General features: G+C 38.7%; 1 protein-coding gene across 1 annotated transcript in view; it reads left to right on the top strand.

The window, feature by feature from the left end:
• VPS41 (VPS41 subunit of HOPS complex) overlaps positions 1-15,352 on the top strand; it is a 107,712-nt gene that overhangs the window by 30,950 nt on the left and 61,410 nt on the right. Inside the window, exon 5 of the mRNA XM_065831630.2 lies at positions 9,995-10,069. Within this exon, the coding sequence (XP_065687702.1) occupies positions 9,995-10,069 (75 nt within the window). The remainder of the gene's footprint in view (positions 1-9,994; positions 10,070-15,352) is intronic.

Below are 15,352 nucleotides of genomic sequence, written 5' to 3'. Positions count from 1 at the left end.
AACTAAGTATTTTTTCCCATAGGGACTAAGATACTATTGATAATGAACTTTGCAAATCTAATAAAGATTCCTTTCTGCAGAATGAGACTTATTTGTTTTAAAAGACATGACAGTGTGCGTAGCAGTTGTTTATTGCGCTCCTGATGGAATGCTAAATGTGGACAGTCCAGATTTGACCAGTCTTGGGTGTTAATAGCCTCGGAGTGGCTGCTGATCAAAGTAACTGCTTTCACACTGACCATCTCCCCTGTGATGCTGCTGAGGAAGGTAGTTCCACTCAGTGTCCTGTGACATAGAGAATTAAAAGGATAAGAAATTTCAGCGATGGTATTTTGATGTTGGAAGGTTCACCACTGTAACCTGAACTGGCTGCTAATTGAAGTCTGTAGTTGCTGCAGGTCTTGGCAGTGTGGAAGACAGGAGCTGTGAAATGTGAGCAGGGTAAAGATGGAGGAATGAATGAATCTGTTGGCTTTTCTGATCTACTTTATTTAAAGTTTATTATAAGCAGTCATGTCTGCACTTCGCTGGTATTGAAATAGAGCCTCTTTGTATGTAAATGCATTGAGGAAGTTGCACAGGATCAATTAATCAGCTTTCCCTGTCTCACTGTCACAGTGGCATGCAATATGCCCCTTACAGTAAGTTACACTGCACTTCATGATCCATAGTTTCTACCTGTGTGAGTATTCTCCTCCCTCTTCCCCCATCTTTTTGATTTGCAGACATTTTTAGGATCCTGCTAAGAACCAGACAGCCAACGTTGATCATTGTTGAGTATCTCTGATGGGTTTGTGAGACTTTCCCAGATGATATAATTGCAAATGAAGTTCCAGAGTTGGATGTCCAGGGAGAATACAGTGCTTTCAGGAAATGTATTTGTTCTTGCATATATAGCTCTTGCTTTTGCCAGTCCATACCAGTGTTGATCACTGAATGTTTACATGGAAAATGGTACTTTAGCTCTAGCTGTTGGCTGAACTTCAGCATTGATCGCCCAGTGTAATATTTAACTATGCCAGGAACATTACTATTTATGTCATTTTCAGCCAGGAAAGCCCATTCCCACCTTTAGAATATTTCTGCTTCTGTCTGATTACATTAGTGAGAGATCCTTTTCACTGGTTTCAGTACTTAAAAGGAGCTTATAAGAAGGACGGGGACAGACTTTTTCAGCAGGGCGTGTTATGACAGGACAAGGGGTGATGGTTTTAAACTAGAAGAGGGGAAATTTGGGCTAGACGTCAGGAAGAAATTTTTTACAATGAGGGTGGTGAAACGCTGACACAGGTTGCCCAGGTAGATGCCCCATCCCTGGAGACATTCCAGACGAGGCTGGGCGGGGCTCTGAGCAACCTGATCTAGTTGAAAATGTTCCTGTTCATTGCAGGGAGGTTGGACTAGATGACCTTTGAAGGTCCCTTCCAACCCAAACTATTCTGTGATTCTATGATTTCAGTAGGCACCGGCTTGGGATAATTGTCTGTAGTGGAATGGTTGACAGGCTAAAATAAGTGGAAAAAACACTTGGTGCAGTTTTTCATTGCAGGAGCTGATAGAAAGAACAAAACCATGTAGTTGTGAAGAAAATAATGGCTACATCATGGAATGTATGGGGAAGCAGGGATACCAGGCTCCACATGGTTGTATCCTCTGTCCTGTGTTAGATCACAGAGTGAGATGAACATCATGGTTGTTGTTACAGCCTTCCTGGAAATGAAGTTGGCACAACTATGCATGACCCCTAAGAATAGTCAAGAGCCTCCTTGCTGCTTTAAAAGTTGTTTGGTCCAAGCATCAATAAAATATAATCTCTACAGAGAAAACCTGTCTTGACAAGAAGTTGCACTGTATGCCCTGGTTGGCCTCTCATCAGTCACATCTCTAAAATGTGGCTTATCAAGAAATGGAGAAAAATCTCATACTTTCTACTTCGGTGGACTGAATTCTACAAAATCCTATTAAGCACATTAATGACAGCGGTGGTGGTATTATGTAAGAAACAAGCTGTGAAAGTACCCCCTTAAGTTTCATCGTCAGAGGTTTAGATTTTTTTTCTTTTTTTGGATTATTCTTCAAAGCCCATTTATAATTCAGTAGCCTGTGTGGAAAGTTAATGCTCAGTGATGAATTCTTCAAGTTCATTGTGCTTCAGGAGCTGTTCTGAAAAGAAAGCAGTTAAAGAAATGAGGGGAACCTCTGGGCTGCTTGGTATAGTCTTCTCCAGTGCTGTTGAGTCTTCCAAGGAACATGTACGTAGGCATTACCTGCAGCACTTCTTCCGTCCTCCACCTGTACTTCGGCTCTCCCGATGGGTGTGTGGTGGGGAATATTGCTTCATGTTCTCAGGTGGCTTTAATACACAGAGCACCACAGAACTAGAGGCAGGCTTAGGACATACCATTGCTGAAGCCCTACAGTTACACAGTGGATGGTGAAGGGGACCTGGGGAGAGGAAGAAACGGGAGTAATTGGTTTACTTTGGCACAGAACTCCCGGGAGGGTATTGCCTTACACACCAGTGTTCTAATAGAAAAGAGATTCTACTTTGAATCCATCAGGAATTATCTAATGGTTAAACCCTGCTAGGAAGCAGTGTAGGGTTTCAGTATAGATTTGTTTTCAGTAATAGTTCCATCATTCCTAGACAAACATTCTGATTATCTAGCAACTACTACAGATTTAGGGAGATCCCTTGTTAATTTTTTTTTCCTTGGATTTTTTTCTCTCATAGTCCCTGTAGTTGATGAACAAGATTAGGGGATTCACCCATGTGGAAAATATTGAAATCACTGTAGGCTTTTTTTGGCCTTTCTCACTTTCTCAGACTACATATGAGAGATTCCTCATCCTCATATTTCCTTAGGTTTAGACAAGCTTTTGAGATCTTGCTTTTTTTTGTTTTGTAGGCAAGGTCTGCCTTTTCACAGACAAAATAAAAGTTAATGTTGTTATTGCGCTGTGTCCCAGACCTTGTCATTCTCCCCAGCTTTCCCCCCCTCCCTTTTCTTCAATATAATTTCTCATTTTTCATTTGGAGCATGACAGATTCAAGAGTGTTACAGGAAAAGCACTGGAGCAGGAATCCTCACTTACTTATCAGAATTTAGCTGCCAGTATTGTTGAACAAAACCTCTTTGGTGTGGATATTAGTAAATTTTCATCAAATGAAAATTTAAGTCTTGTAAATTCAGAGTGTACTACTTCTATTGCATGCAGTTGTGAACAGCTTTTTCTGTAAGTTTTAAAGCTGCCTTTTCTGTTAAAGCTTTTGTGTGTTGCTATATTATGTTTCTCTGTTGTGTATGAACACATAGGTATGTGTGTACTATTTGCCTTGTATAAGTAAACATGATACAGCATCAGGATTTGCTTTTCTCAGTTGCTTTTCCAAGTTGCTTTTCCCTCTATTGTATCAGTAAAGCTCTACAAATATGTAAAACAAGCATGTCAGTGCAGCACTGAAGCATCTGGGACAAGAAAAGCGTATGGGTTCAATTTCTTCCTTTTAAAGGTAGTTCCTCACTGTAAGACATCTCTGGGCATTGGTGTTCTGAAATCAAGACAAATAGGACAAACAACATGCAATGCGCTTGTGCTCAGCTGTTGCACACTTTCTTTTTTTTAATAGTGAAAGACTCACTATCTGATTTATTTGTTATCACCTCCTGTCACTTCCCAGAATGAAGAGGTGCTAAAAAGTAGAACTCCTTTTTTGACAAGTTAGGTAAATTAAGCTTTCTTCTAGGTGGGCTAAGGTTATAATTTTGGATTGGAAAAGCAACCTTGGAGAAAGAGAATATTCAACACTTGCTTAGGTTTGTTTGTTTTGTTGTTGTTTGGTTTTTTTTTTCAATAGTCTTCAAGGAGGCATTGTCTGTTTTTCACAATTCATTGGTGTTGATGGATGTAGAATGTCTAATTTACTGATGTAAAAGCTGAAAAGTTGGGGCTCTATTCAAAGCGAATTCTTCATCCTGCCTAGAGCAAGGCTTGTGTTTTGAGAGGATCTTAGCTGAGTTATGACAGTAACTGGGACACTTTCTGTATTTTGCACTTGGATACCTCCACCATGGTGGAAATAATACAAACAAATGGTGGTCCTTACTCCAGTGGGCTGACTTTTTAAACAGTGTATTGATTAGTCATATCACTGTACATTGGAGGTTTACATGCTTGTTTATGTGAATGTCATGCAGGTGAAAACATATTAATAGATCAAAAATGGGCACTTGTAGGAGACAGATTTTTTTTATTATTATTACAATTCAAACTCTGTACATACAATTTACCTTAGTATGGAGGTTACCTTATGTAGTGATTATATAGATCCAGATTGCTATTAATGTACCAGAAAAGACCTGTGGGTGTTTTTCTTCTTTGGGTACATATACGTGTGTGTGTAGTTAGCTAAATAAAAATGTTTGGGTAAATTTAGGAAAAGTTTTTGAAAATTCTTTTTAAAGGATGGATGAAGACTCTGCTTAAGGGGGTTGTGTTAGCATTGGGAACCTCTTGAAGGAAATGAGCTTTGCTGTAAGTATGATCGAACACTGCTTTGCTTTTCACACTCCTAATGGGTGTGTTGCTTTCCTGCTAACCGTAGCTAAAAGGCATGAAGTCACAGGCAACTATTAAAACGTTTAGATTCCTAGCTTGTAAATATTGCATTTCTCACAGAATGGGAGTGAAATCCAGTCTTATGTTTCTTGTTCATCCACTTCATATCCATTGGGATGCAGCATTTGTAAAAGAATCAATTATCCATTTGTTAGTCAGAGAAGCTTTACAAATTATACATTAGCAGATTGATTTCTCAGGTTTACCACTGGGGGACTGATAGTATAAGGTGGGTTGATGATGAGTGGCAGGGGAGAAGGAGTTGCCACAAAGAACACAATTAAAAGAAGCTTTCTGAGTGGCCCTGGGTTTACTCGTAATAGAAGAGCTCACATAATCTATACTAAGTGATTTATTTCAAGCATTTTGCATTAGGTAATTGATTATAACATGAGGTACATTTGGTAGATACCTGATTTTCTTTTCCTTTAAATTTAGGATTTTGCACAAGCCTCCATTTAGATCTTTATGTGCAAGGTGCCTGTTAGCTTTTTCTCCCTCTCCCTAAACTTTTCTTTCTTCCATTAAGGTAACGTTTTTTTGTTCTATAATGTCAGCTTGACATTATTGATTTTGAGCAGTCAAACTTACTTATGTTGTCCAGAATTCCAAACATGTCTCCATCAGAAAGAAAACTGCAGCTAATGGAAATTCAGCTGAAGGTGTTTCTTCCTCTTTTCCCAGAACTTCCACACTTTATGAATTTCTGAAGCTGTTCTCAGGTTAATAATTTCAGTGTATTTCTTCCCCTAACTAACAGGATCCTCCCTATTGCCAGATTTGAATTATATTGCTTTAGAATACTATGTGTGTTCCTATTATTTGTACAGAACTGTAAGTATTGTTGTGACCACAAAGAAGTTGTGTGTTTTTCATTCTGTTGCCTAATGCTAGGGGTCCTGATTAGGTTAAAAAAAATTACTCAGTGTAGTGCCAATTAAGTAATTATTAGTCATTTCCTCATTGTCTTATATATATCTGCCTTTGGTTTTATGGCATGCAGTTTAGGATTAGATCATCTATTAGTTGAGTAATATTTACATGGATGATATGTTCCTAATTTTTAGATTGACACTTTGACCTCAGATTGCTGTTGTAATGCTTAATGCATTTATTTTTATTTTTTAAGTATGATGTCTGTACATTTGGACAGTGTTTTTTGTTTGTTTGTTTTTCCCCACTCATTGAAAATTCTTTTAAAACAGTCAACTGACCAAAGCCTGGAGCATATCCTGGTTCTGACTGTATCGAATGATCAGTTTTGCAGGTTCTGATGAGTTACTGGCTACCTGTGTCCTCTCTAACCTTGAGTGATTCTTCATCTTTTGTTGACCTATAAAGGTGGATGTTGCCGGAAGGGCATTTATCCTCTGTGCTGTAAAAACCAAAGCCTATTTTCTTTTGCCAGGCAAATTAAACTCTTCAGTGGGTTAGGTAGAAGAACAAGATTTAAAAAACAAAACCAAAACCAAACAAAACCAACACACCACAAGGGAAAGGTGGTTGTAACTCCTCAATTAAGTCGATAATGTTTAATTAAAAAAAAAAAAAAAAAGAAGAGCAGGGTGAGGGAGGGTAACTCACAAAATTATCTGTGTTCTTTTTTTCTGAAATATCAAAATTATCCACAGGGTGTTGACAGAATATAAATATAACTAAATTTGAAATGGAAAGTAACTTCAACTGGCACAGCCGTATATTTATAAAAATAATTGATATGAAAAGATGAATTGGAGCTGATTCCAGAAGAAACACTTTGGCTTAGATAACACATATACCAGTTTTATCTGTGGTCTTTTATTTCTGATTTCCTGGATAGTTTTAGATACGAATCTTAAAATAGTTTTCCAGTGGAATGTAGTTCTGAAAATGGTAGGCTTGACTGTTACTTAGCTCTGCACAAGAAGGTCCTGTCAATATCTTATTTTTCCCCTTGCTGGGTCTCTATTTTAAAATGCATTTAGCATTCAGATGTGTCTGGTTTTAAGTTCATGGTCTATTATCACTTTCTGAGCTCCATAGGAATGTCTGGCTGGTAACGTCACTGAACAGGCAGTAGCCAATAGTGCCAATTCAACTTGAATCCTGAAGAAAATAAATTCTCTGTGTTTGCTTTGCCTCCTGTGCATCATCTAGAATAGCATCTCCTGTTGGAACTTAGCTCGAGGTTTCTGTAAGTGAGCAGGTCTGCTCTTAGTTGAACTTATTTGTCTTCCCTGATTGTCATCATTGTGTGTACTGCAAACAACAGGAAAAAAAAATTGGAGAAAGTACGAGACAGAGGTGTTGGGCATGGAGAGGGCTTGTAACAAGTTAACAGTGATACACAGAGTCCTGAAATACTGTATCATCAAATTTCAAAATCAAATCATTGAAAATCATCAAAAACCAGTTCTGAAGTATTGTGTGCAATTTTGAATGTGGAAAAAAAATGTAAATACTGTGAAATTGCCTTTTCCCATAGTATTCTGCATATATATAGAGAGGTTTTGCCTTTCTAGGCATCCTTTGGTCACCTGAGGGCAATCGCATATTTCATCTCTGAAGTGCCAGGTGGCTTCCAGACTGCAGCATGGTAGATAAATTCCATCATACTGCTCCTTATCTTCACATTTATGTGAAGGTAGCTTACATAGTCTTACCTACTTCCTTCGGTTCATTTTTTGAGTGTCAGGCTTTATCAAAACCATTTGCCAGCAACATGGGAACAGTGTGGACTGCAGGATTGGGCTGTCAGCTCTTCTGCAGTATCCTATTTTGTTTCTCTTTGTCTTGGGCTTTGTTGCAGTAGAGTGTCTCAGGAAGACCCATCACACAGGCGTGCTGCTAGATCTGCTGCTGCTGTCATATCAGCCCTGTTGGCAGATGTAGGTGCTGGAGGGAGGAACCATTTGAACACCGTAACTTAGCATATGATCCTGTGTCAGGGTGAGGCTAATCAAGATGGACTTTTTGGCTTTCCAATTGCAGAGTATTAAAAGAGAAGAACCTTTGAGAAACTTGAGGCAGTGGCAACTTAGATGCAGCCCAGAACAAAAATGCATGCCACATACATGGTGAACTCAGTTGAACTTTCTGTGCTTGTGCTTTCAGGGGCCAGAGGTGTTTCTCATTGTAGAGGGAATGGCAGAGACATGCGGGCATTTTTTTTTGTCCCCTCAACACAGACAAAATATTTTTTTGTACTATGAGCAATACAGAAGTTTAGAAAGGAATTTTCAAGGTAAGGCAGGAACAAAAGTGCATGCTAGCAATTTTTATGAAACTTCTAGAAAGTGAGACTGACAAGTGACATGTCTTGCCTTAGTTGGCATCCTCTAGTCCTGGCATCAGCCAACTGTGTGTGCAGCATCTGAGAATCAAAGCTTTCACAAGGATGTTGACCCCACCAGCAGGCTTATGAGCTTCAGCTCAGCTCCTCAGCTGACACCCCCCAAATGTGTCAGGAGGCAGGCAGAGAATATGCACCAGCTGCTGGCACTGCCAGTGATGCATTTGCTTCTGGTTTTGAAGTGCAGCATAACCGCTCTGTGACAGATGAAAATACTTCTGGAACACGTAAGTCAAGGAAAGTTTGTTTGAGAAATGGCCTCACGTTGCATCAGGGGAAGTTTAGATTGGCTACTAGGAGAAAACTTCTTCATCAAAAGGGTTGTCAGGCACTGGAACAGGCTGCCCAGGGAGGTGGTTGAGTCACCGTCTCTGGAGGTCTTTAAAAGACACATAGATGAGGTGCTTAGGGACAAGGCTTAGAGGTGGACTTGACAGTACTCGGTTAATTTTTGGACTTGATGATCTCAAAGGTCTTTTCAAACCAAAACAATTCTATGGCTTCCTCAGCAGTGCACTTTTTTGGCAAACAACGCGCAGCTGAAAGGCCGCTTTGTGATAGGCGGTAATCGTGATATTTCCATGTAGCATTTTGCAGTGGCACAGAGACTGAGAGTGGTGCCTCCTGCATACAAAGAAGTGGGAAAGCAAAAGGGCTGGCAGCATCCTTTTCGGGGCTCCTCAGGCAACTGTGACAGTGCAGGGCTCAGAGGTTCAACCTTGATTAGAAAAAACCTTCCAGAAAATGAAATGTGATTTGTGCATATATTCTTTTCAAGGTGGAAGAGAGGAAAACTTCATTTCCCTGAGTTGGAATATTTTTGTGCGTGAAAGATTATGGGGAAAAGCTTTCTAAAGGCTGTGAGAAGACCTCAGTTTATCTCCTGTAGGTAGTCCATCTGGACAGCGTATTCTTTATATAACCTTTTATGATGTACTTTTTATGTAATTCCAGTAGCCCTAGCATAAATAAGGACCTGTGATATTTTAAACACAGCTGTGTAACATTTAACGTGACCCACAACTCCAGCGCTGTTCCAGTGACACTCTCTTTTCACACAAACATATGAAGGATTTCTCTTTTATCGTGCTCACAACCACAGAAGTGATCTGTTTCGTGGCTCAGTACGTTAAAAATTTTATGAGTAAGAAAAGTTGTTCTTAAATGTGTCAGAGAGGCTTACTTGGTAGTGAAGATGCTTCAATGATGCTTGAAATAATGAGGTATTTGTTACAGAGGGTGAAATCAGGATCGTGGTACATAAGAAGGTTCTTGGTACTTGAATATAATTGGATATGGGGTTTTGTATGTGAGAGGATATGCATTGCGTTACCCAAATGATGTTATAACTTAGTCCTCAGTACTTAAGGATAGATGTTTAAGCTCAAGTAAACAGTAACAGATGCCATCTAACCCTGTAGATTAGAACCAAAAGTGTATCTGGGTAGGGAAAGGAAAATTTCTTAAATTGGAGCAGTCTTCAGGCTTTTCTCACTGTTTGCCTAAGAATGAGTACACTTACATTGCACTTCAATACCTTCTAATACTCGCTTCTGAGAACAGTGTTAGAGGCAAAAATGAAAGCAAAAGAAGGGATTTGAAGGAAAAAATAATTGCCAGTATACCCATCAGACCAAACCAGAAAGATTTTCAGTTGCTTTGATGTCTATGTGGTCAGTGTGTTTTATGCTGATATTTTGGTAGCAAGAGAGGTTCTAAATGAACAGCTGTGATATGCAGGTGCAGATGCTCAAGGTTTGGGAGCCTGGCACTTCACAAGAATTCCAGAGCCCTGAAGCACGTAACTGCAAAAAATGTCAGATTTCTGGATTAGGCAGAAGGCTGGGAAGAAGGCTGTCTTTTGGCATTGTCATAGCAATACTTATTCTGTGGTTTTTTTTTTTTTTTGATTCGTGCAACTAAACAGTACACAACTGTTAACACATAGATCTCAGGAAGTGTGGGGGCAGTAAAGCATGCGATTGACAATGTAACTTTAAAGTCAACTTTAGAAATATTTTTTTCTTTCTTTTATTTCTTTAGAGCCCAGTGAAGATAAATCAGATCAGCCTGGATGAAAGTGGAGAACACATGGGTGTTTGCTCAGAAGATGGCAAGGTACAAGGAACCCATTTATATATTTAATGAGGTAGCAGGTAGTCATCATTATGACACTTGAGATAATTGTCATACCTGTGGAGTTAATTCTTGCATTTAGCACCACCACTTTGACCATCCGTTTTGAGGACTGAGCTCACCTTTGAATACTCAAAATTAAAGTCAAATACATTTTGCACAAATGTGCCGTAAGAAAAGTAATTACAAGAATGTCAATAATGGAACTAGTATTAAGCTGATTAACAGCTGTGGCAGGAGGACATGTCACCTTAATCATTACTGCTGTGCCAGTTATACTTCAGTGACTACTCTGCTGTTCCTGCAAGACAGTAGTTTAATGCCTTTCTGCTATAAATCCACAAAATTGGATTTTGTGGGCATGATTTCTGTGGGCTGGTGGTTTTCATTTTCACACACGTTATGAATGTTTCTCTTGAATTATAGAATCTTTTGATAAGCAATCATAGTTTATCAGAAGAATAAAGTGTCTTACAACAGCCACATTAAATAAATGTAAAATCAATATATGTACAGTATCCTAAAAAACTGGCACCTACTTCCTTGACTGAAGACATATATCATTTGTGTAGTGTATAACTAACAATTATCAGTGCTTCTCTGGAATGTTGAGCTGTGACATTTAGTGGTTTTGGTGATTGATTTTCCACTTATAAGAATGTCTTTTTTGTTTTTAAGTCGATGGCAGTCTTTTCTAATGTTGGTTTGCAATGATAAAATTCTAATGCACAGGGTGTATTTGAGCTTCTTTTTTAATGTAATACTCATATAGAAATTCAGTGCATTAAAAATCATTTAAATAATTTCTCAATATCCATCTGACTTACTGAGGAGAACGTTTCTTACAGAGTAGACTTGGGGGGAGGAGGAATGTTGGTGATCCTAATAGATGCATCGCATTCAACAGAAGTTCTATAAATTAATAATAAAATTGGATTTTGCAGATGGAAAAATGGAGAAAACAACCCCTTTAGACTGTATGCACTTGTGGGGTTTTTTTCTCCTTCCAAATAGGTGTTTTTTTACCTCAACAGACGGTCAGCCAGTGTATGTATCCAAGCCTTTTGTTTCTCAGAGATATCTTGATGTCAGTATCTTGACACAGTAATTGGGATACTAGTGCCCATCAAAGCAGGCTGTAGAATTTTACAGCCTGTAAGAAACACAGCAAGAGTGTCCTAATTGTCTAAGCAAGATAAGGGAAGGGTCAATAATTGCGAAAGGTAATAAAAATGTTGAGCCGGCATTGTTTGTTTGGGTGTTTTGAATAGTAGAGAGAAGCAAGCACTTGCTGTGAGGGCTCCTCAGATGTGGCTGTGGATTACTGACTCAAAATGTGTGTGTTGCAGGGAGTCTACAAGCTGGACACATTTTTCATAAATTAATATTAAAAATATGTATTAGAGTTCAGAAATGTTCAAAAATCTCTGCTGATATGGCCAGATTTGAAAAGACTCCAGTACTTTAAATGGTGAATCTGTCTTCATTTAGTGAAATATCTGTTGTGGATCCAGGAGGTGACATTACAAGGCAGTCTAAAGTATGGTCCCGAAGCCAGGGCTAATTCTGGTAATGTTTCTGATGCAGGGCTGGAGTATCACAAGTACAATATTCATCGTATTTGTGCTCATAGAGTCCAGGGGCATTGATGCTTCACCATATTCTACATTGAAAAGCTTGTCTGGAGATTTGAACAACCTAGGTGTTTCAGAAGTTAGACTTTCCACTTGACCCAGAAAGGTGTGTCTCTGTGAAAGAATCCTCCCCTAAAATGGGCAAAAACACATACTACTGTGTTGTGCTACTGTGTAAGAAAATGGCAAAAATTCCTGGCTGGGTAATGTAGAGCTTCTAAGTTCTGGGTCATGACGAAAGTGTAGCTTTAGATTCCTTAAAGCTCTTTCTTTACTACAGTGACAATATTTGTATTGTAGGAAGTTAAACGTTTGTAGAAGTGGTTGAAATGTAGTCATTAACTCAGATAAGTAAAAACAGTGAAATCCTTTTTTTTAGAAAAAAAAATAGTCACAGCTTAGTTTTCGTAAATCAGATTTAAACAAGAAAAGGTGCAATAAAAAGACCTGTAAATTTTGACCCAACTGGGTTGATGCAAGTATTTTCTACCCAGTAATGAAGAAATGTCCTTCGGACCACTGCGAAAGATTTTTGCAATAGGCAGGAAGTGCATTTTCCCATGTCAAAATGGATAATATGAGAGAGATGGAAACCATTTTGTCTTCTTGAAGGAAGGTGTTTTGATGTCTGATATATTTTATTTTACTACTTTTTTATTTATTTTCCCACTCTCAAACTACACTTGGGCTAGCTATGTTGACTGGGAGAGGGAAATAGCAGCACAGTGCAGTTCTCTAATGTTCGTATCAGGCAGCATCCAGACCTAACGTCAAAACCTGGCACCTCTATGTCATACATGGCCAACAAGTGCTTTTGAAACCACATGCAGCTTTTCTGCACTGCACGTCTGGTTCTTTGAAAATCATCCTTACCAATGGACTCAACTGCAGGTGCTCACCACTAGCACAGAAAGGGACAGAAGTCGAAACCACCGCCACCGTGCTGGTCTGTCCACTGGCTGAGTAAAATGGCTGGGTGTGGAAATACTAGGGTATAGGAGGATAATTTTGATGCTGGAATAAATAGAAGGGGAAGCAGGCTTGCAGCTTCAGAATTGTGGATTTTTTTCAGGTTAGTTTTTTGCTTGCTTGCATGCTGTCTTGAAAAACCTATGTCTGACTCCCAATTTTACTAAGGCTCATGTCATTATATAACAGTGATATAAGTTGCACCTGTATTGGCTTATCAGTCTTTTCATATGACAAAATATAGATTATATTGAAAACCCATATGCTTACGTGTTTTAATCTGGTGTTTAATAACTATGACAATATTTATGTTAAAAATATCCATGAAGTCTTACATAGATAATTTTTCAATAAATGTGGTTTGTAGATTAAGTGTGTTTATTTTCCTGCCTTTTGATCGCTGAGGTTTGGCACCTTCTTCCACGTGTGGAAGCAAAGAAAAAGCCCGGATTCGTTGGAGTGGTGGGTTCTGAATATTTAAAATTGGACAGTTCTGGCAAAATATAGTGGACTGTCATAATGAAATCCTTTTTCCAGCTTCCCAAAAACATCATGAGCTGAGTGGGGATAGAAAGTAGAAATAGATAAATCCAATATAGGTTTGTAATATCGAAATAATCACTTTCTCTCTGAAGAATAAAAGGCACTAAGAAGTAATAAACTGTTATACAGCGTCCCTAGAGTAAAAATGATAACGTGTATTTAATGCCATTTTTTTTCCCTCTTTAGTTAACTGGCTCCATTTTGTTTTCATACTCTCAAAGGAATATCATATGGCCATGTTTGATGCAGTATTACGAAAATGTCAGAGGCATTGTTGCTAATGTTAATTTTGATTAAGTAATTTTAATTTCAGAGGGGTGTTTGGGCATTTTTTGAGGATTCTGCTTCCATGGAATTTGCAGTGTTTTAACCATGTCTGTTCTTTTACATCTTCCTTTCCTCTTTCTGTATTCTTTTCTCTTTTCTCTGTTTCTTATTTTGTTTAGTCTGTTGCATTGGATAAGCTGTGCCAAGTGATGAAAACAAAAACCCAGAAAACAAAATCCTCTAGACATCAGCCTGAAGGTTTTCTAGGCTTACAGCCAGACCCAACTCAAATAAAACCCGTTGGTCGGCTTACGTAATCACAGCTTTGCGATGCATCTCACTGTCTCCAAATATTGATTTTCCAATCCTTTGGAGCAGTAGCTCAGCCCTACGCAGTGCATGCAGCAGTATTTTTAAAGCGTGTTGTTAGAGGCAGTATATTTGCTAATGAGTAATGGACAGAGCTGATAATGCTGCTTAGGAGATGTATCCAGGAGACAAGCTTGAAAGGAAGATGAGGTGGTTTGAGATGTTTTTAACTTGACTGAGACTGCTGAACTTTGAGCCGCTCTGAGGATGGCTTAGTTCCTCGCTGATGGTTTAGTTCTTCCTGTCGTCTGCTTGAAGTCTAATTTTTTTACTCTGTCTCCTTGACCATCTGCAGGAATTTTGGGGCTTCTTGTCCTCTGAACTGATCTTTCCAGAGCCATTAAGCCTCACTTTTTGTGGCCCATTACTGGTATTTACTGGCTTTGTTCTGCAGATCTTTGTCTAGTGGGTTTTCTGGTTTTTGTTACTAGTATTTTTTTGTTTTCCCCCGAAGGAATCATGATGGGGATGGGAAGAGAGAAGGAAATAAGGCTAAAAGATCTCTTAGTTCTTGGGGTCCATCTTCTTGAACATGCAGGGCAGAGTTATTGGAGGGATTACCTTTTCCAAAAAATAAGGATGAGTGACTAAACCTTATCTTTTTGTCTTTAACTTCTCTCACCAGCAGTGTCTGTGCCTACTGGGTGATTTTGTTCCAACAGCTTCTGGCAGTGGGTGGAAACCTCTTAAAATCATAATGAAAAAGCAGACCAGGTGTTATTCTTTGTGGGAATCATAACTAGTAAATCAATTACTCATTCCTGACTGTAAGTCTTCAGCCCTGTTGTACTCCTAAGTCCTGCATGAAGTGAGGTGTCAACTGTCTCATCTGAGAATTGGAGAATGGAATGTTGTGTGTTGGATGAAGAGACCTGAGCCCAAAAGAGGATTGTACTCACAACAATCTTGAGAAAAACTATTCTGTAGTCAGACCATCTAAGTCTGATAGTACTTCTTAACACTTGATACCGCTGTACCTATTTTATAAGTAAAAGCAATAAAACATTTAAAAATCTATTGTTTCTCTTGACAGTAGAAACACACTTTTTTTTTTTTTTTTTAATGTTGAACCTTCTTCAGATGGATTAATTCTGATATTCTGGTGGCCTGTGGTCACTACTTCAGTGCTGACTATTAAATGTACTGAGACATCAACATAGATGAGAAAGGAGGAATCTTCAGAGAAAGCAATTTCCAGTGGTCATGGAACAAAACAAATAAGCACTGAATACACTTGGGAGGAGGAGAGGATGCCAAGAAACATTTGACACTTGGTTTTCAGACTGGTTTTACTTTATTGTCACAAATTTCTTTTTTCTTATGTAAACCCTGTATTGCTTGGAGGGGAAAGAGTCCTACAGTTCTTTCTCAGAAAGGAAGAGTTTTAATTTATCTTCCCCTGAATGTTATTATGTTGCTTTTACCTTACTTATATCAGTATCTGTTAAACAGATTTGACCAGCCTAAAGCAATAGGAACTTGT

This window comes from Patagioenas fasciata, chromosome 2 (assembly GCF_037038585.1).
Source record: "Patagioenas fasciata isolate bPatFas1 chromosome 2, bPatFas1.hap1, whole genome shotgun sequence".
Lineage (NCBI taxonomy): Eukaryota > Metazoa > Chordata > Aves > Columbiformes > Columbidae > Patagioenas > Patagioenas fasciata.
Note: the sequence above shows the minus strand (reverse complement) of the source record. Positions and strands in the feature narration are given on the sequence as shown.